We start from the raw sequence: 22,021 nt of genomic DNA on the forward strand, positions 1-22,021 counted from the left end.
TTCGAATCAATTCAATCAATCAATAGGTATATTCTTTTTTCGGCAAAAAAAACTAAATAAACCAATTTTATTTTTTTCCGCTCTTTAAAAATGCATAAAATTTATTCTCGGGAATGTCCTATTCTGGGGAATGGTTTTCTGGGGAATGTCCCATTCTGGGAAAAGAATTCTGGGGAATGGGATTCTGGGGAACGTCATTCTGGGGATTGTCGTTCTGGGGTTTGGCTTTCTGGGAAATGTCCTTCAACCATGTAATTGTACAGTCCCGTGCATAAGTTTAGGTTCACCCCCTAACAAACATACAAACGTGTTAAGGTCATATCTTTGTGATTACACGTTCAATTGAAACTCTTTTAGCCTTATTTGAAAGGCAAAGAGATATGTTTTATTCATATGTATTTTTCCAAAAACATTTGTTGAATTTTGTATACTATATTTTTACTTAAAGTCGAGACATTTTTCAAAAAACGCACTAAAAAATGTAGCTAATTTTCTCAGCATTGCATTGACCAAAATTTTAAACAAGATGTCATTAAAATCGTAATCTTATATTCTTTGGAGAGCACTCTCGAATTTTTGTGGAAAAATCTGAAAACTATTTAAAATTAATGCAACAGTCATTCAAGTCATCGTTCAAAAGTTTGGGTTCACCCCTTAGTATGGTGTATCGTGCAAAAGTTTGAGTTCACCTAAACTTACTTAAAACATGAAAATTCTGTGAAATCTCAAACCAATCATGTTCGCGCCATTATTTGCGTTCGAAAAAGCTATAAACTATTCAAATCGGTTGAAAAATAGCAAAGATATTGACAACAATTATTTGCCTGCGGCTCAGGTGAACCTAAACTTTTACACGGGAGTGTACATCATATTTGCGACGGTTCCGGTTCATGCTATCTTTGGCTACCACACTTCCTTCGTGCTGACATTTCTTTCTGTGGTGGATTCGCTTTTCTTCGGCTCTCGCTGCCCTGTACCGCTCTCTGTGCTGTCGTGTACTGACCACAAGCATACGGATTCTGGCGACCTTCTTCGTGTATGTTACTCTCAGGCACTCTTCATCGAATCAGTAGTTTCATCTTCGACGTTAATCAGTGTCAATAACTTCCAGCGTCATTGTTGTCACAGCTTCGTGGATAGGGTCCCATAGGCTGTTAACATTTCCAGAAACGTTGATTCTTCCCAACTGCTCGTCAAGCTGCTGGCGGTACTGTGCAGCTTCCCCATCAGTCGACAAGGGTTGGATATTGAAGAGCAGTGTTATATTAGTTCTGAAACTCGTGACGCTGGATATCCGCGCCCGAATTTTAGCTACAACGAAATAACGATCCGAGTCGATATTAACGCCCTGACATCCATGTCATCTGAAAAATGTCGCCCATCAACCAACACGTGGTCTATTTAAGAGCAGACATCGCCACTCCGGTGTGGCCGGGTGTGCTTGCGGATATTCTTGCATGCGAAGTAGGTACTGGTGATTGTCATCCCTCTAGCTGCAGGGGGGGGTGGTATTTCAAAATGAAAAAAAAAAAAATGCAAGAAACTTCATCGAAAAAAAAAACGAAATCAATAAAAAATTAATATTTTTCATTGAATATATCACCTTTTTCAGTTTGGAAACTATGGTGGTAATTGAGGGAACATGGTCACCGAATATCTGTTTCGGTAGGGAATTCAAGGGGTCACTTTCAGTATATCATGCACTGGTACCTTTAAACGGCACAAAATTCATGATTTTTTACCCAGATGTGATTAAAAATCGTGCCTTAATTATAAAGTGCTTATGATTATTTTCGAATACTCGAATATCAGGTTTCAATAGGGCTCCAAATCCCTGATTTTGGAACCTCTTCTACTGTTGTTGTGTGATGGCTTAAATTTTATGATTTTTCGTATTAAAGTGAATTGACATCATCTCATATACATCCTCTCATTTCTGGAGCTATGTTCCACCAGATCAGAGCGTGTTTTTCAGCTTATCATTTCACGATCAGTTTCACATTATTGACTTGAGAACTTTCTTTGAAAATTGACCATGCTTTGCATTTGTATGCAATAGCTAAACTGAAACAGGTGATACATAGAGATAGAGATCAATTTAACTCATTTGTGATTTTTCCTCAAAATCTCATCAAAATCGATTGAATGGCGGGGATACAGAAATTTGATAAATTAATATAAATCGAAACTTTAATATAGATACACTCTTAAAATAACTAAATGGCACATGATGTAAATGATAAAAATACACAAAACTGTATTCTTAGAGATGTATCGAACAAAAATGTAATTTTACATGTTAAAGGACACGAAAACGATGTCACTATTATTGGCAGTTCCCGGTTCACACCATATGGTATTTAAGATGTGACAAAAAATTACATCATTCGGTTCGCTTCTTTTACGTGCATCCAAAAAACATAAAATCACATGATGCTTTGGGAGTGTGTAGGTTATATGAAAACAAATCAATAACTCATAATGATAATTCACAGATGTACTTATACTATAATCGTCATGTGTATATTAACGAACGCAACGAATTTCACCTTTACAGTACTGGGTGCCGGTAGGGGGTATAGGGGCCCAGATAGCCGTAGCGGTAAACGCGCGCGTCATTGGCAAAGTAAGCTCTCAGTTAATAACTGTGGAAATGCTCATAAGAACACTAATCTGAGAAGCAGGCTCTATCCCAGTTGGGACGTAACACCAGAAAGAAGAAGAAGTACTGGGTGCCGATGTCCAAGTTTCAAAATTCTATAGTTTCGCCATCATTCGATTGTTTTGGATGAGATTTTCTGAAATAATCACTAGAACTTATCTTTAATTTATGCATTACAAATTTCGAATTCGGCAATGGTTCTGGATTTAGGTCATTACGATATGTAAATGTGAAAAATGCAAGAAACCTCATCAACCTCACCAACATTCATCCATTTGATAGAATACATCACCTGTTTCAGTTTAGACACTATTGCGGTCATTTCAGGAACATGGTCACCGAATATCGGTTCTGGTAGGGACTCTAAAACGACGCTTACAGAATAGAATGCACTGATACATTCCGATAACTCAAAACTCTTGATTTTTTACCCAGAAGTGATTGTGAATATCAAATCAGTTCTGACAATTTTCGGGCACTCGGTGACAACTTCCAATGCGGTCCAAATGGCCAATATTGGAACTTTTTCTGCCGTTGATGCAGTCGGCTTGAATGTCATGAGTTTTCACACAGAATTTAATTGACATAATATCAAGCTCAATAATTGAATTGGCATTACGCCCTAATCAGATCATAGTATTTCACGAAAACTTCCATATTATTGACCTAAGAAGTGCACTGTGGGCGATCATGTGGCCAATAATCTATAAAATAACTTTTTTTTTGTTTTTTTTTTAACGATATTTCATAGCAAACACTTCTATTAAGATATTCCTGATATAACAAGAGCAAGATTTGTTGATACAGTATGTCAAAGCTAGAGTTTTTAGGAAAAAAAATCAGTACAAACACAATACATACGTTAAATGAAATATACTACATAATTGTAATATTTTACACAGATATGTATAAATTTTTCGAAATCTCTCTCAAAAACAGTTTTGTGGCCTATATGCATCATCAGCAACAAAACTCATTATTTTGCTAAAGGCGCTATTAAAATGTTGTCTCGAAAACATGTTTTTTGAAAACAGAACTTAAAATTTGTATCACAAAACTAATAAATATGACATAACATGGTAAAAAATATTTTCGGCCGTCAGTCTATATGGAGACTGCCCATTATGGAGTCTTTGGAAACTTACCATTTTTGCTTTTGTATGAAATAATAGAGTGGTTCAAAAATCGTTTTTGCTCCACACCGCCCATTCGATCCTAGATCAAATTCTGAGTGTCCTCCTGAAATTTGAGCTCATTCGGACGAAAACTGAGACTGCACAAGCCCTTTGAAGTTTATATGGGAATTACTATGGGAAAAGCAAGCAGATCATTAAATCGGTCATAGTGTTTGCCCATGTGCTCTTGGGGATTAGAACTACATTGATACTGTGTGTCGCCAGCCTTTTATCATGAGAAAATAGCCTTAGTGTTGTCTTCCAAAGGTCTTCAAAGATATTAACTAGCCCTGCTACAACAAACCATCAGGTAGATCATACCATCCCGGTATGATTCTGCAGCCATAGGTAATCCTTGCGCTGATGGTGGCTAAATAATCATCATCATTATCATCACATTGATACTGTGAGATACAATAGTCAGCTACAACATTGCCGAAGACCGTTTTTGAAATCGGACGCCCCAGTAATTAGTTATTGATTTTTGAGTGAGTTGTAAAACTTTGGCTATAGTTATTGGGCTGTTATGCGGGCATCACTGGAAATATGCAGTAAAACATAGTAGCCATGATTTGTGCGTGCTATCTTTCGCGCCAGGTGCAGCAATGTTGCCTGTTCAGAAGTTAAATGAGCACTGCTGAAGAATTTGTGACTGGATATAAATCAATAACTAATTACTGAGGCGTCCGATTTGAAAACGGTCTTCGGCAAAGTTGTAGCTGACTATTGTATCTCACAGTATCAACGTAGTTCTAATCCTCAAGAGCACATGGGCAAACACTATGACCGATTGAATGAACTGCTTGCTTTTCCCATAGTAATTCCCATATAAACTTCAAAGGGCTTGTGCAGTCTCAGTTTTCATCTGAATGAGCTCAAACTTTGAGAGGACACTCAGAATTTGATCTAGAATCGAATGAGCGGTGTGGAGTAAAAACGATTTTTTGAACCACTCTAATGCAATAACCTCCAAATTGGAAAAGGCCAAACATTTTGTCAAATACCGTTTTGATTCATATTACGGACAGCTTTTAATTCCGGACACTCCTCTTTGTATGGGAAACCTTTCACACGAAATGTTTTAATGTTTGCCATTAAAAAGTTTCCTGTTTCGAGGCTCGTTCTAAAAAGCATTTTTTTATAGATATCTATGCATGATTTAACTCTACTATTTATGACTTTTTTTTGCGTTGTCCGGAACTCGAATCAAAGTGTCCGGAATATGAGGCAAAAGTAGGGACGCATCCGGAATAAGAATCATGAAAAGTCTGCACATTTCTATATATTTAAAATTTTTCATGTAGCGGATTAAAAATCATGATCGACTATTCGAAAGCTATGTGTTTTGAGAAGTTATGCTTCACTGAGGCCTTAAGTGTACGTAATATGAATCAAAACGGTAAATCAACTTAACAATGATTTTCCTGTTTTTTATGAAATTTCTTGCATCTTCTAATCAATTTATCCCTGCAAACTTCGTCTTGTCATCAAGTAGGCTGTTGTTATACATCATGTAATCCCCATACAAAATCACACATTAGGCTTTTCCCGTTTTCCCGACTATTCCGGGGACTTTCTCAAACTTTTTCCTCGCACTATTACGTCACATTTCTTGTCGAGTGCTACTGTGAAAAGCTTACGTTAATTCTTTCATCCGTTTTTGTGTCATACAAATACCACTCATTTGTGTCATACGAATACCACTCCATTTTCATTTATATAGATTATTCAAGGTAACCGTCAATGAATTCAATATTTTTGGTGCATGCATCAAAAATATAACTCATTTGGAATTTTTTTTTTCTCAAAATTTCATCTTCTTCTTCTTCCTGGTGTTACGTCCCCACTGGGACAGAGCCTGCTTCTCAGCTTAGTGTTTTTATGAGCACTTCCACAGTTATTAACTGAGAGCTTACTATGCCAATGACCATTTTAGCATGTGTATATCGTGTGGCAGCTACGAAGATACTCTATGCCCTGGGAAGTCGAGAAAATTTCCAACCCGAAAAGATCCTTGGTCGGTGGGATTCGAACCCACGACCCTCAGCTTGGTCTTGCTGAATAGCTGCGCGTTTACCGCTACGGCTATCTGGGCCCCAAAAAAAATCATCCAGATCGATTTAACGATGGTAAAGGTACGGAATTTTGAAACTTCGAAGCCGGAATCCAGTACTGTAAAAAGTAAAACATCAAACGGTTATTTATATGATAATTATAATATTCAGTGTTGCCACTTTGCAACCTATGAAGAGATAGATATGAATCATTACTTGCCGGGCACTGTACAGATTCCAACTCACAGCTCCCTCAGCACGATTAGATGAAGATCGCATCTGTTGCTGGCGACTGTGAAAACACTTCGACTTCTCAATACTGATCAGCACTGAACAACCTCTGAACACGCGCGCCGGAGAATTACTAACACCTTAAAACTCCAACCATCGAATCAGCAACCGATCATACGCTGCTATTTGGACCGTGTTAATTTATAAATATTTATATTGCGCTTTTTCCGATTCTACCTTCTCATTTCTCTCATTTCGCTTTCTATGGCGGTGAATGCATTGCTAATGATTTTAATTGCAACTCCACATTTTTTTTTCTTGCTTTCCTTACTCGGTGGTTTATGCGTGTGGCCGCATTCGCCGTCTGCCGCCTGTAATCCTGATTTCTCCGACCTCCCTCTCTCTCTCGGGGGCCCGATCCAGATCTTCCGACACCGAAGACTATATGCCATTGAACGCATCCATCACGGTACAGACGGGACCGGAACCGCCAAAGCCACCTCCGCCCCCTCCCGCCCCTCCGATGTTGTTCCCATTGAACGGCGGCACCATCAACAGTAGCGCCAACAAAACGAATGCCAGCGCCAATAAAGACGGCAGTCAGACCGGAACGAACAAAAGCACCAACGGCAACATTCCACCACCCCCTCCACCACAAGATTCGACGATACGAAAGCAACAGCAGCCACTGTCGGCCATCTCGATCCAAGATTTGAATAGTGTGCAGGTACGTACCGAGTGATTATTTACTGATTCTTGCAAACTAGATATTCATTACTAATTAAGTATGTATTGTAAAATCGGGTGATATTGGTCAATTTATCATATGATTTTATTTTTTTCAAATTTTCGATTTACGATACCGTGATAACATTGATCAGTGTTTTGCGTATCTCCAAATTTCAACTAGATTGGTTACTCCACCAGCTGGCGGTTTCAATTCGAATTTTATATGGGATATTCGTTTCAAATATATTGAGAATTGACCGTATGTCACTGTTTCGTTCCGTGTACTACTTGATCACGTTTAATTGACCCCAGAATGACAAATTCTCTAGTCGATATCTTAATGAAGATAATTGTAGAAGATTGTATCTGGATTTAAGCACATTTTCATTAATATTTTAGTTGTTGAAAGTTAGGCTTAGATCAGCACTCCCGTACAATCACATATATGCATGCGCCTTATTCAGAAGCTCGCATTGCGTCATAGGTGGCTATGATGCGCTTAATGGTTATGTTGAATAAATAAAATCAGTATTGCATGAGCTTTACAAATCTACTTCATATAGTTAAAACATCAACTTTATCAATTTTAATCACGATCAGTGAATCAATTGTCACCCAACACGCAACAACGAAGACATTGTCATCTCCTCTTTTTGTTGCAACAATTTTATTCCGCAACATCAGTTTATCATCACTTGAACAGAATATGACAATGATGGATCACCACGAGCGCAGCAATTTTCTGGGCTTCGCATTGGAATTTTCGAGAACTTTCTCCGTGTTGATAAACATTGACACATTATCGAACAACATCTATAAAACAAATTTGGTTTTGTGTTTAAAATAACTGATTAATCGAGAGTTTAAAAGGTTGCAACAATGTTGCGCCCTGTGATTGTCATGACCTGAGAGAGAGGAGACAGCTTTCTGACAACTGGCTAGTTTTCTTGGCTTCTTTGATTTCTTCTTCTCATGTTTGGGCTATGCACAATGGTTCGGAGAGTACAAACTGGGTCAAAACCATTTTCGCATTCCATTTGATATCAAAAAGATCATAAAATTTAAAATTTGCAATAGCAAATGGAGTCCAATCGACAATATTTAAATATTCAACTATTTTATATTCGATAGCACAGGAAAACAACCTAAATTTTCAATTACATCCAGTTTTAGTTCGGTTAAATTTTGACGGTTTTTCACGTTCTGCCCTTCGAATGTGCGGTTTTCCAGTGACAGTTGATGACAGGTTTCCATGACTTTTGGGAGCTCGCAATCTAAGCCAGCTGTCTCCTCTTTCTCAGGTCATGACAAATTTGATTTTGATTGTATCCCTATCCGCAAAAGTTGGGATACACGGTTGTGAGCGAGCTTGCTTTGTTGTTTGTTTTTCGTAGGTTTTGATGACAATTTGATTCACTGATCACGATACAATCTTCTATAATATTCTTCGCTACGGTATCAACTAGTGTTTTTGACATTCTGGGTTCAATTGAATACGATCATCAATTTTCTTTAACAAACAGTGGAAGATGTGCTGTTTCCCATATGTTGCAAATGAGCTGAAATTTTCCGGAAGTCTGTCTTTAACCCTGAGGAATAGTCCTGGGGAATGACCAGTAAACTTATACAACTTCATTTTTCTCCCATACTGAGCTGGGCCAGTCTATTGCATATGTATCTAAAATTTCATTTACAAAAAATTGTTGCAAATTTTAGGTTTTCAAAACAACTATTGGCAGCCATCACTAGTGACATTATCTGTATTTTGTTTTTTGAAAGTTTTAAGCGCGTTTAAAAAACTGTTTTATGCGATTGTTTTTGAGCTGATAAGGGATAACATTGATCACATAAACAATGATCGGTAATATTTGAAACTAGTGGTCCCGGCAAACTTTGTCTTGCCATCAAGTAGGCTGTTGAAAAACGCCATGAATAGCCCGTACAAAATGACAGATCCGTTCACTCTTAGTTTTCCGACTTTCCTGTTCAATATTCTGTGCTTTTTATATACATAAACACGTCGGAACACTTCAGGAACATAACTGTGGAAGAATTTTCAAAGTCGGAAAACCCGTTCTCAAGCCATTTCGTGACATACAAACACCACTCCATTTTTATTTATATAGATAGATAGATACATTGATAGATGATGTTACTTACTTAAATCGTGGCCCCGAAGCCAATTATGCAGGCCAAACTCTTACGAGTCATATACTTTTTAGGTTATATCATAATTAATCAATTTGCTAAGGAAATTCTGCATTCATTATACTGCCCATAAACGCATAATTGTCCCATGTGAATAGGAAATCCAGCAAACATGGGACTGACATGCGTTTATGGGCAGTATAGTAACTTGACATTTTTTCATGGTTAAAAAATACTTGCTTATATCATTTTCGGAACTCATGTGAGGCATGAATCTTTGTCATTGGTCATCCATAATCATGGAAATGAATGATTCGAAAAGATAAAAAAATTATGCATGAACAAAACTTAAAAATAAATAAATTTATAAGCTTATCAATCCAAGACAAAGAAGCACCATTCTTCTTCTTCTTCTTCCTGGCGTTACGTCCCAACTGGAACAAAGCCTGCTTCTCAGATTAGTGTTCTTATGAGCTTTCTTTGCCGATTGACCATTTTTGCATATGTATATCGTGTGGCAGGTACGAAGATACTCTATGCCCTGGGAATCGAGAAAATTTTCTTTACGAAAAGTTCCTCGACCAGCGGGATTCGAACCCACGACCCTCGGCATGGTCATGCTGAATAGCTGCGCGTTTACCGCTACGGCTATCTGGGCCCCATTCATGTATTGTAAATATTCCATCGATAATGTGTAGTATGTGATGTGTTAACTTTTAAAATTTTGTGGATCATGAAATTTTTTGTCGAGAAATTCGTATGTGTCGCATTATGATTGTAAACAAGGGTGGCCATTATAATCAAACACAAAAATCTTAAGTTACATCCGTGCCTAACGAAATTTCATTCAAAACTATCGATGAAGTTGTAGCTTTCCGGTATTGGTCATTATGGATGAAAAATCGAAAAAAAAAAATGCAAATGTTTTGTCCGAACTGAAACCAATCCTATTCACAATTGAAAGGTAATATGAAAAATCAACTTGTAAAAATCTTAAGTTACACCCCCCATTTGGACCTCCAGGAACTACTGTGAAAATTTGAGCAGATTCCGTAAACTGTAATCGACAAATTATTTATATTTTATTTCGCCATCATGTCAGTCTCATGTCAGTCTCATGTCAGCTCTAACACAATTCCTTTTGACCGAACAATCATGACATTTGCTCACAGTGCAGTGAAAACAACACAATCAAAGTAATCGATTTTTTCACGCCGAGCATCGCGCACACATTGATTCTTGTGGGCATCAACAAGTTTTTTTCTCATTCAATGAAATACAGTAGTTTTACTGCATTTTTTTTTTTACAAGTGTACGAACCATAATAGCTTTCCCAAAATTACACTTGGAAAATGAATATCCACCGTAGTGGAACATTTTCAGTTTGATACGACGAATAATAGAGTTTACGACGAAGTAGAACGAAACCCTAGATGTCGCTGTAAGGAGCCGGTACCGATGCACAGTGGTCCAGGAAGCAGTTTTACGCGGAAAGATGCTTTTTGAGCTTTAGAATAAAACATTAGATGAAAACGGTCTTCTACAAAGTTGTTTGTATGAGTAAGGCCCTTTAGTTTTATTGAAAATTAAGGTGGTCCACATTATCATAGAAAAGGTATAACTAACTTTCTTATTTGAAAAAAAAAATACATAATGTACATGTTTCAGCAAAGTTTGCAACTTTCGCAGCTCTTAAAATTACCGATTTAGAGCTTTCTTTCTATCAGGGAGGTCCAACGAAAACTGGTTTTCTGGCTCCAGCGTTTTCAATTCTAATATCTCATCAAAGTACTCTACGAAACACTTTAAGAGCATTAAAAAATGCATGATTTGATGAGCAAAGGAACTCGCTATCTCTATCCGTTATTGTTGTTTTTCTTTGGAAAACACGCCTACTTTGATGATGGATATCTCTATTTGGGGCAAATATAGAAAATATCTTTAGACGTTATTAAAAAAATAAAAAATGAGACTGTATATTAAAGCAAAAAATTACAGATGTTTTATCTTTGTAACTCTAATAAAATGCCTTCAAAAACAAAAACATTTCATCACAAAAATTTCAGCCCTAGAGATGATTGTTAGTCATCATTCGAAAGACTTTAAAAGCTGCTCCGAGGGAAAAATGCTAAACGTAAACCTATGTAAAAATCAAGTAGGGTGCAGAACTACTTGGGCACTTCCATGATTCAGTTTGGCATTGGGGGTTTTCTAGGTTTAATGGTCTAAAACTTTGCAATAAGAAGCGTATCAATACGACGCATATTGTGGCCAAATATGAGCGTCGAAGCTTTCAAAAAAAACACAGCCGGAGTGAATCAAAAGTGCCAAGAATAGGATCCGGTTCCCTTTTGTGTTTGAAGTTCCTTCCACTATTACGAAAACTACTGTAGCACGTGTACCAGTAGTGGCTCATGCGATTTCATGCACTACTTTATCGCTGTTTTTATATTTTTCGTTGTAGTAGAAGTTGAAATCGTTTAGTTGACACTAAAAGATCATTTATAGAACTTTTTTCTTTATTATGTCATAATTTTTTCTGCTTAGATAATGCCTAGTCGATGGATTATTATTATTATTATCTTTATTAACGAGATTTGCTGCCCGAGCCTGGCTCATGGTAGTCGATGGATTTCTTTAATAATTGATTTTAAGATTCTCCAACCAACAAAGAAGCGATTACAGGAAACCAGAAGTCTTTTCGTTAAGAGAAAAAGTTTCTTCCTAGAGTAACTGAAATTCGGTTTTCGTCCGGGTTGAAAGGCTTGATGGGGGTCGTAAGTCAAATAATTATTCAAAAATATATGACTCGAAGTTTTCACTTTGAAATAAATGTGTTCTTGTCTCGATTATGATGGCCAAACCCAACAATATTCTTTTTCTGCCAGTTCCGCCCAAGAGAAACCCAAATAACATTTGCCCTATGTACTCAATTTTGGCATGCTGTATTAGTAGCATAAAATTTTGGCAGATAACTACAAATTTACTCAATTTCATTATCACAAAAAATGACATTTTCACACTACCGGTTAAAAAGTTAAGCACCAGGTAAAATCGCTCAAAACCATAGTAGATTTTCTTATGTAAATTTTTGTTCAGCAACAATTTTATAAAAAAAAAATAGGTTGTTTATACATTTATAGCTTGAGTGGAAATTTTTGAAACGATGAAAAAAAAATCAAAAACTCAATTCACATCAAATATTTAAATGAATAAAACTACTATTATTTTGAGGGAATTCAGCTTATGCATAACTTTTTAACCGAAAGTGTGCAAATATTTTGTGATAATAAAATTGAGTATATTTGAAGTTCTCTTTCAAAATTTCATGCCGATTGCTCGTAGAGAAACAAAGTTACAGCATGCCAAACTTTTGTATGAAAATCGGCTTCTACTACTATCATTATGAGCACAACTGTATATTTTGTCGATTTTCTTCATAAAAACTTGAAGTTCGATTAGCACTCCCCTTAGAGTTGACGGATGCCATTCAAATTTTCACAGTTGCTTCTGGGGATCTAAATAAACAATTCTACAAATTGATTTTTTTTTATAAGAACATAGACCATTGTATGGTAGACATTCATTAACTTTCAATAATCAGGTAGGATCTGTTCAATATTGGACAATACATTAGCAACTTTTTAAATTTTCCACACAAATATCATATTTTGGAAAGCTGTATCAAAGTTATTTATTGACCGATTTGAATGAAATTTTCACAGCACGTCAGACAATTTCAACTATTATATTTGAGTTTTTCAAATCAAGCGTACAAAATTAATCACAATTCAGCCCAACTGAAAGTTTTGACGAAACATTTTAAACGATTCATCTCAAAATATAAAATATGTTGTGACACAAATATTCTTCTTCTTCTTCTTTTTTCCTTCTTGGCATATGCCAATATGGTAATATTACCTCCTCACTGGGAAAGAGCCTGTTTCTCAGCTTCTTATGAGCACTTCCACACTTCCAACCGAGAGCTTTCTTTTCCAAAGTTGTCATTTTTGTATTCGTATATCGTATGTCAGGTACGATGATACTCTATACCCAGGGAAGTCAAGGAAATTTCGATTACGAAAAGATCCTAAACCGACCGGGACTTTAACCACTCGGCTAAGGAATGTTCCTTATACATGTCTAATGCAGTCTGAATACTAAAATCACTACTGAATATAACCAAAAAATTTTCTAGATTCTTTTTGTTTATACCTCCAAGACGATTATCAGATTGGTTATTTCACTAATGTGCAGCAGTACGCAATCATTAAGGGTTTGTTGCAATACGCAGAAGTCTTCTTTTATGAAATAAAAAAAAATCTTGGATATCTTAATGGAGCTCAAGATCTCCTGCCTGAATCAAGCGAATTCGAAAACACACAATACAACTGTCGGAATTATTTGCTTGTTCACTTCAATCAAAGAACCTGGGCCAGAGGATGCTTTGATCTGTTGAAAAATTTATCAGCATAAAATTATTTGCTCATTTCTATACAATTTTCCGCATTATCTACTTCGGCCTTTAAATATCAAACTTTCGCCAACGGACTCAACGTAAAATTGAGGGCTTTGACCAAAAAAGTATGGGAAAGGCTTTGTAAAGTACTGTTCTATTGCATTAGGTATTATCAAAACTACTTCCAGCAATATGAATTTTGCGTTGCACAACAGTACGATACGTGCCGTTGTCAAATGGGTAAAGATTTCTTTTCAGATTTTCAGACGACGTCATGCATTGGAAAGTTTTCAGCGCTTGGGACACTATTTGTCACTGTTAGGGCTGTAGCGATGAATGCGCAGCTATTCAGCAAGATCAGGCTGAGGGTACAAATCTCGTCGGTCAAAGATGTTTTCGAAGAAGAGAATTTGTTTTCGACTTCCCAAGGCAAAGAATATCTTTGTGCTTGCCACATGATTTTCAAATGTTCAACTGACAAAGAAAGCACTCAGTAAATAACTGTGAAAGTGTTCTTTAAAACACTAAGAAGCAGACTCTTTTCCAGTTGGGACGTTACGCCAGAAAAACGACAAATGATAGCCTCATACAACGTCAGTATTTGCGAAATGTTTTTAATAATCTTATGCCCAATTTGTTGCGGATATGTTTGATCATTAGAGGATGGTTCCGAATGAGACCGGAAATTCGGAAGATTGACGAAAGGCAGCAATTATATATATATTATATATATCGAGGGTCGGGGATGTAAAAGTTCAACAGCTTATGACAATTGTCTAATCTTCCATTTTGTTTGAATTACAGCTCCGACGCACAGATAAAATGCTTTCGAAGACCTTCTCGGCCCCCACACGCAGCATGAGTATGCAGTGTCTGTCTTCAACCAACGAACAGTTCCTTTCACAGAAGACAGACCTAATAGCCGAACTTAAGATGTCTAAGGACATCGCCGGAGTGAAAAAGATGAAAGTCGAACGAGCCAAAATGGAAGACAAACAAGCCACCGAGGTGTACTCTGAAGTTACTCGACAATTTACAGCGGCAAACTACGTGGATCAGGTAAATTTTCGGAATTCCATTCATGCACGACAAGCAACACCCATCAATCGTTACTCATCACAAAAACAGCATCGTATGCCCATACTTCATGCACGAAAACCGCTTTCATTCACCATTTGCAACCATTTTTCTCTTTCTTCCACGATTTCCTTGCCCTTCCGTTCCTCGTTTTGTGCTTATCAATTCAACTGATAAGTTATTACAGGTACCGGATCGAGACCACCAGGGTAATCTCATTCCTGACTGGAAGCGCCAAATGCTTGCCAAGAAGGCGGCGGAAAAGGCGAAGAAAGAATTCGAAGATCGGTTGGCACGGGAGGCCGAAGATCGTCGCCTATCGGCGATACCTAAATGGAAGCGTGACCTTATGGCCCGGAAGGAGGAGGCCGAAAATAAACTTAAGTAAGTATATACAACATGCCATCTTTAGCTGAATCTTTAGTTTAGCAATTGACCCCTAAATCCCAGGATGACCTTTCTTTTGCAAAAACATACTTGAAAATTAGTGAATTCCTCAAATTTTGAGGAACAATCATCTCTGAATTGGGAACAAATTTTGGAAATTCATGATGTCTCAATCCCCTCCCTCTGGTTCCTTTTTTCTGGCCTGCATTTGTAATGTACTATTAACATTATTCAGTTTTATGTTTGTTTTTTTTTTGCAATTTTGCTTATCATTGACGAATTTTACTGATCACAAATTTGTTGTATGTATTTATATCTCTGCTTAATTTTCTCTAACTTCATTATGCTTAGTATTATAGATCTCCTTTATGTGTCATTTACTTTGCAAAACGGAATCAGGATTTTCAGCATACAGGTCGGACTCGATTATCCGGAGTATCGATTTTTTTTTCACTCCGGATAATCGAATCCTCCGGATAATCGAATCACTAAGAAAAAAATTGAAATCTTTGATAAAAGAACATATTATATTTTTTCGTTGTTTTATTTGTATGATGCGTTGGCGTAGCCAGAATTTTTTTCTAGGAACAGTAGGGGTCTTTACAAGAAAGAAACATTTTGACCAGTATACACAAAAAAACACTTTTTCGAACTCCCCTTTTCTTAAATACGTTCTAAACTGAAAAATCATACATATTGTATATTGCAATACTCAAGTATCTCAGATTTTTGCATAAAAATTGAAAAACAATAACATCAAAAAACAAATTCCGGATAATTGAATCCCGGATAATTGAGTCCCCGGATAATCGAGTCTCCGGATGATATTTTAAAATTACACACCTGATGTGTTGGTCCAGAAGAGCTTGATTTAGTGTGAATCATACTCAATTTTGTATAACATCGTTGAAGCGTGTACTTTTTGGATGAACTACTACATAACTCAACTCTGGAGCTATGATCTTCACGATCAACATGCTCTACCGTAACTTTTGTAAATACTAGTAGTTCATACATTATCCGAACAATTGAACTATGAGAAGGATTATCTCTCGTTAAAAACAATAACGAATCAATGTCCATTTATTTTTTATAGTTCATTGTTTACACAAAATATATAAGGTACCGTGGGGTATTGCGATTTTTTACCACTTAGACTTTGCTGATCTGAATTTCGTCTTTCTCAGATTTCGCCTTCGATTTCGCTGCCCCTTTTCGATCACCGCCGCCCATGCAATTATCCTGATGTTCATGACAGTTCACTCCGGCCGGCTCAGTGTTTACCATTTTCTCTTTGTTCTCGACACACCAGCTGGTCTGGTTTACATACACTGAGCCAGAAATTGCGTACGAATTTCATAAGAGAACGCTTGTGAATTGATTTCTTGACTGGTTTTCTCTCTTTCATAAGATTCTTATGAAACACAAAACGTCCGATATTCACAAGAAATTCTTGTCGTTATCATTAGAGATCTTATGAATATCTTTATTTTCCTAAATTCAAAGAGCGATTCTCTAAATACATAATGGTCCTAAAGAATTCCATAATTATTATCTATGATCCTTCATAAGAGTATCTTATGATATTATACCTATTTGTATTATGAACGCAATGATCGATGGAAGTTCACAAGTTTTTCTTATGAGTCTCATTAGATGCTTCTTATGTCTTTATTCCAAAAGAATTTCGTATGAAATTCTTACGTGGTTTTTGATAGGAAGTCGACTGTTTTTCACAAGTGTTACTAATCATTGTCATACGCGCGCTTATGAATCTCAATCTTGTATATTTTGTTATTAGCATCTCTCCACGTAATCCATAAGATTTTCGTATGAAATTGTTAAGAAAATCGTACTCCATTAGATTGTCTTATGAATGTCAATGATCAATGCGTTTGATATCCAAAAAGAGTTTCTTATGGAATTATATCTGTCTATGTAATGAGTGTTATTTCATAAGTCTGTTGTGGAATGTTATAAGAATCTCGAATGAAGAACAAAATACTTCTTATGTCGTTATTTCATAAGAAATTCTTATGTACCTCATACGTTCCGTTTCCTCAGTGTAACAAAACCAGCTGGTCTTCCGATGTTTACAGTCATCGTCATTGTTCTAACCTCCAGCTAGTGTGTCGAAACCAGCTGGTAGTGACAGAAATCAAGGATGAAAGGTAAATGGTGTTTGAAAATGTACCATCAGTACATTATTGGCAGCTTTTCAATTTCGTCATGAAAGTCTAATCATTCGTGAAAATTACAATAAGTGGATACAGAAAAATCAATGGCCAACTTCATTGTCATGTACAGCTAACGTGAATAATGCAATTCAAACTTTTTTCTATGACTAACAAATGGGGGGCTAATATACTTCAAATCGATATTCATTTCATTTTTTTTCTGATTGTTATGTATTGAGTATGAGAGACTTGAAAATTTGCGCCAAATGATCCACTTGTTCCACCATGATGGGGTAACTGGATAACCGATACAAAAAATCTTTTCTCAAAACAAATGCGGTAAAATTATGTATAGTAAGAATGTTATAACTTTCGTTCTTGTTATTAGTGCTAAATAGTCTAAATAGTGCTAAATAGTCATAGTACATTTTGATGCTATTAAAATTAAAAAGTATCTTTATTTTGTCAAAAATATTTTTACATTAGTCCATCCGAACAAAAAAAACATTGTGACTAGAATAATTTGGAGAAAAGTCATCCATTTTTTACACTGAAGTTGTTCAGAAGTATTGTAGGATTATTGCTAACGATGTTTTCGAAAAACACTCGTTGTTTAAAAATATTAGGTGCAAATAATTTTGTTTAACAAACTGAAATCTTTTTATTCTATTTATGAATATATTTATACCATCAGTCCAGAACGATTTATATGGACAAATAAGGTACGATAATGTGTTTTCAATTGGAAAATTTGTATATTTTGCTCTCTTGCAATTCATCTTAGATAAACCACGAAACGTTTTGTTTGGATTTTGCAATATTCATAAACATATATAAAAATTTTAACCAGAGCGATTAAAAAAATTTTAGGTGGATAAATTTAATTTTTTTTATGTTCAAAACAATTTTCAAATTAATTTATTTTTGCAGCTAACAAGTTTGCTTGTGTTAGTGTATGTGTTGTACCGATTTTGCAATAGTATCAGTGTGGACGTAAGAACATAACCTCAAACGAAGCAATGGTGCGAAAACATTCAACATACCCAAGTATTTATGCTGAATATGGACAAATGATCCACTGATCCCACTGATACACTTCCCCCACTGTACCTTAATTCTAGAAAAATCTAAAAATAATTGCTTCGTACCGAGAAAAAGCATATTACAATTTTCCGAGGACATTATTACTGAAGGGCAAATTCTAGAGTTGTTTTTCGCCTAAATTCCGAAAGTGATGAATCCAAATGCCCTTTTAATATTTAAGATAATTGCCAAGTTCATGGCTTCTCGATATGTTACAAATAAAATATTATTAGCTAAAACCAAGTGGTCTCGAATAACTTTACTCTTCCGCCAGCAAGCTCGAAAAATGTGCTTAACACATTTGGCTTAGTTTTACAAATAGTTGAAATCAGAAATGTGTCAAACTCACTGCTTAAGAATATAATATGTTGATATATCAAACCATGTAGGATCATTTGTTTAGCTTGGTTACATAGAGGTATGCCCACAAAGTTGTACTTATTCGGAGACAAATCTATATTTGTCGATGACTCAAAATGAAGGAGATATTTGTTGGATGTCGTTAAATCATTTATGCAATAGTTGAATCATGCAATCCAAATTACTAGGGAGTTGATAATGTATGAATTTTTGAATTATGGTAGAGCTTGTAGACATAGAATAGTAGTTTACGGAACAAGTTGCAGAATGATGATTTTTACAGCACGAGTCGTAAATTGCCGACAAGTGCTGTAAAAATCGAGTTCTGCAACGAGTTACGAACAACATTTTTTTGTAATTTCGTAGAAGACCACTTGAGGGTATCAGAAATATATCGGAATGCACTGACCATCATTTTACAATTTATGAAAAATGGTTGTGTAATGATTCATTGCGCAACTCAAAACAGTTGCGTAATAAGAAAGCGTTGCGTAATGAATCATTACAGCACTGGTTTCAGTTGCGTAATGACTATTCCCGCACTGCATACTTCAATGCAGGAAAGTAGGCCGTTTCATGACAGATTGGCGTGGGGAAAAACACCTTATTACGATGAGAAATTGCAAAAAAAACTTATTTCCACAATATTTTGAACAACCTAGTTGAGTTGAGGCTAAATAGCAATAAAAAAACAATCAATTATGTTTGTGGTCTTGCACCGGAATGTTGTTCAAAGTAGGAATGATGGGAGTAAAGTGGGCAATTTTTAATTTAACCATTTGACCTTTAACTTATGATATTATTTTTCATGTCAACTTAAGTTTGAAATACTTTAATGCACTACAAATTACAGTAAGCCATGAAAAATCATTTTAACATTTGAATACCGAAGTAACACAAATTTATTTGTATTAACCTGGAAGATGCGAATTGGATATGAACAACAAAATGATCCAAATATGCCTAGGAGTGTGTGGTCATTACTTCGTCACACTGAAAAATGTTATACATTTTATTTGAGACAAAAACTGTGAACTGTTAAAGGTGTTGAAGAAACGTTCTACTTTGTCTTATTGATGCGTATGTTTATCAGATTTCTTGTGAAATATATTTTAAACTAAAATACGATCAGAAACTATTCGTTTCAGCTGATTTATTGGAGTTATTACCTGCATCATACTAACAACGGTTAGCACAGGTGGAAAAATCCGTGTTCATATTGAATGCCCAAAATGTTCCCACGACTCTTGTATACTAAGTAAAGCACACAAAAGTCGTGGGTTCGAATCCCACATAAGCACGTGTATTTTTTCATAACGTATCCGTCTTTACCACACGTGAGGACTTCATCAATTTAAAAACCATGCGGATTGGATTACTGAACAGCTGAATATATGTGTCAGTATAGGCAACTGTGTTCACTATCAACCTTCCATACATCGCAAGATGGGCACTAGAGTGGTTCAAAAAATCGTTTTTGCTCCACACCGCTCATTCGATTCTAGATCAATTTCAGAATTTCCTCTCAAAATTTGAGCTCATTTGGATCAAAACAGACTGCACAAGCCCTCTAAAGTCTACTATGAGAAAAGCAACCAATTCATTCAATCGGCCATAGTGTTTGCCCATGTGATCTTGGGGATTAGAGCAACATTGATACTGTGAGGGGCCGTCCATAAATGACGTAGCTTTTATCACGTAGCTTTTATTACGATTTTATCAATAAATGAAAATAAATAAAAAAAATAGCATACACAAAGTGTCAACTTTATAAAATGAACAGTTGTTTCGTTAAACAATAAAAAAACACGTTTTTTGACTGCCTTAAAAGGAGAGGGTGACGCAGAGGGGGAGACACTATACACTAGTTAACAAAACTCAATTCATTTATTTTAAATAGTGTCTACAAATGTTAGAAATGGGGTCTGGGTCATAATGTAATCTGGCATAACGCCAGTTGTCATAATAGCCATTTGGCATAATGGTAACATAACATTTTTTCATCAATAATATTTTTTTGAAAGAAGGTTATAATTCTCTTTATGTCAAATGACTGTTACGACAAAATACCATTGTGCCAAATGACCTAATGGAAAAAAAATCTTATTCCTAATGGCACGCTCCCTTCGGAATGCACCAAGTTATAGCATTTTTTTTTTTGCAAAGAAAGGTCGTGCAAGGTGTTTACGAAATGTACTCATATTGCATTGTACTGACATGTTCTATTCTAAAACTCGTTCAACAGATCCTCAATCTACACTCCTCGCGTGGAAGAAACTCACCGGCGCACGGATACATGGCGCTCGCGTATGTCTCATCGAGCCATGTCGATCGATAACATTAGCTTCACTTCACAGCATGAAGATTCGGTTGGTTCACGTTTCAATAAGGAGAACACCCTCAACAATCAACACAATGGAAACGGCAATCATCATAATGGCAATAGCAATGGTCATCATACCAATGGCAACAACAACCACAGCAACAATAGTAGCAACACCAACATCAACGGTAATGGAAGCAACCACCACAGCACCCGCAGCTCAATGGAGAACATCAACAATAAAAACGATTACCATCATCATAGTTCGAACCAAAATGGCAACGATGATGACGATGAAAGCGAACAGATCATACCTTGGCGGGCGCATTTGCGGAAAACTAACAGTCGTCTAAGCTTGATCGGCTAGAGCTAGAGCTTCTCAAATCCTTCGCTGATAAATAGAAATAGCTTATTGTATAAAGGTTTATCAAGAATACTGTCAATGCATATTATATTTTAGCTTAGTTCAGTATAGCAGAAAGCTGCAAAAATCACCTAATTTTATCTTTCGATTACATTATTTAATAACGAAAAACAACTGCTTATAAACAAAAAGGAAAGACCAACCTGAATAGACGGGCTTAATTTGTAAACATAAATCAAAGATTTCGTTGCAATATTATTCTAAGGTTACTATTAATCCAAGTAGCGACGAATGAAATGGACAAGGAGATATTGATTCATGGAAAGATGAGGATATAAACTATGTTAAATATGTAACCTGAACATGACAAGAAACTGCATTGTGATTATTGTTATCAATCTCTAAAACAAATAAATTTAGATCTACTTACTTATAAATCAAACAAAAAAAAACTACTGCCAATGCATACTGTCCCGTTATGAGGTTTCTTAAGTTTCAATATTGCTTGAATGAGCTCCCTAGAAGCATCAAGTATCCAAAAGAGCATAATCTACCAGTTAGCTAAGCGAGCAGTTCACGCATATTTCGAAGCAAGCATGTACACCATTCATTATCCATCGAATCGAATTATCAGTTAGCAAACAAATTGTATAACACTTACATAAATACACAACCTACGCAATATTCAACGTAACGACATTGTAACGGGATTGACACGATATTCCATTTTAGAGCCGCATAGGTATAAATTTCATTTTCGTTGAATAGTTATAATAAACGTTTATCAAACAA

The 22,021-nt window shown here is 36.0% G+C and overlaps 1 protein-coding gene across 4 annotated transcripts in view; it reads left to right on the plus strand.

Annotated features, from left to right (window-relative positions):
• LOC5567571 (putative uncharacterized protein DDB_G0282129) overlaps nt 1-22,021 on the plus strand; it is a 271,047-nt gene extending 249,026 nt beyond the window's left edge. For 2 of the 4 annotated variants that reach the window (XM_021847212.1, XM_021847224.1), the window contains 4 exons: nt 6,546-6,849; nt 14,263-14,517; nt 14,714-14,919; nt 20,788-22,021. In XM_021847212.1, the coding sequence (XP_021702904.1) occupies nt 6,546-6,849; nt 14,263-14,517; nt 14,714-14,919; nt 20,788-21,232 (1,210 nt within the window). In that variant the 3' untranslated portion in view covers nt 21,233-22,021. The remainder of the gene's footprint in view (nt 1-6,545; nt 6,850-14,262; nt 14,518-14,713; nt 14,920-20,787) is intronic. The other 2 variants (XM_021847217.1, XM_021847225.1) reach the window with 1 other exon arrangement.

The sequence above is a fragment of the Aedes aegypti genome, chromosome 1 (genome assembly GCF_002204515.2).
Source record: "Aedes aegypti strain LVP_AGWG chromosome 1, AaegL5.0 Primary Assembly, whole genome shotgun sequence".
Classification (NCBI taxonomy): domain Eukaryota; kingdom Metazoa; phylum Arthropoda; class Insecta; order Diptera; family Culicidae; genus Aedes; species Aedes aegypti.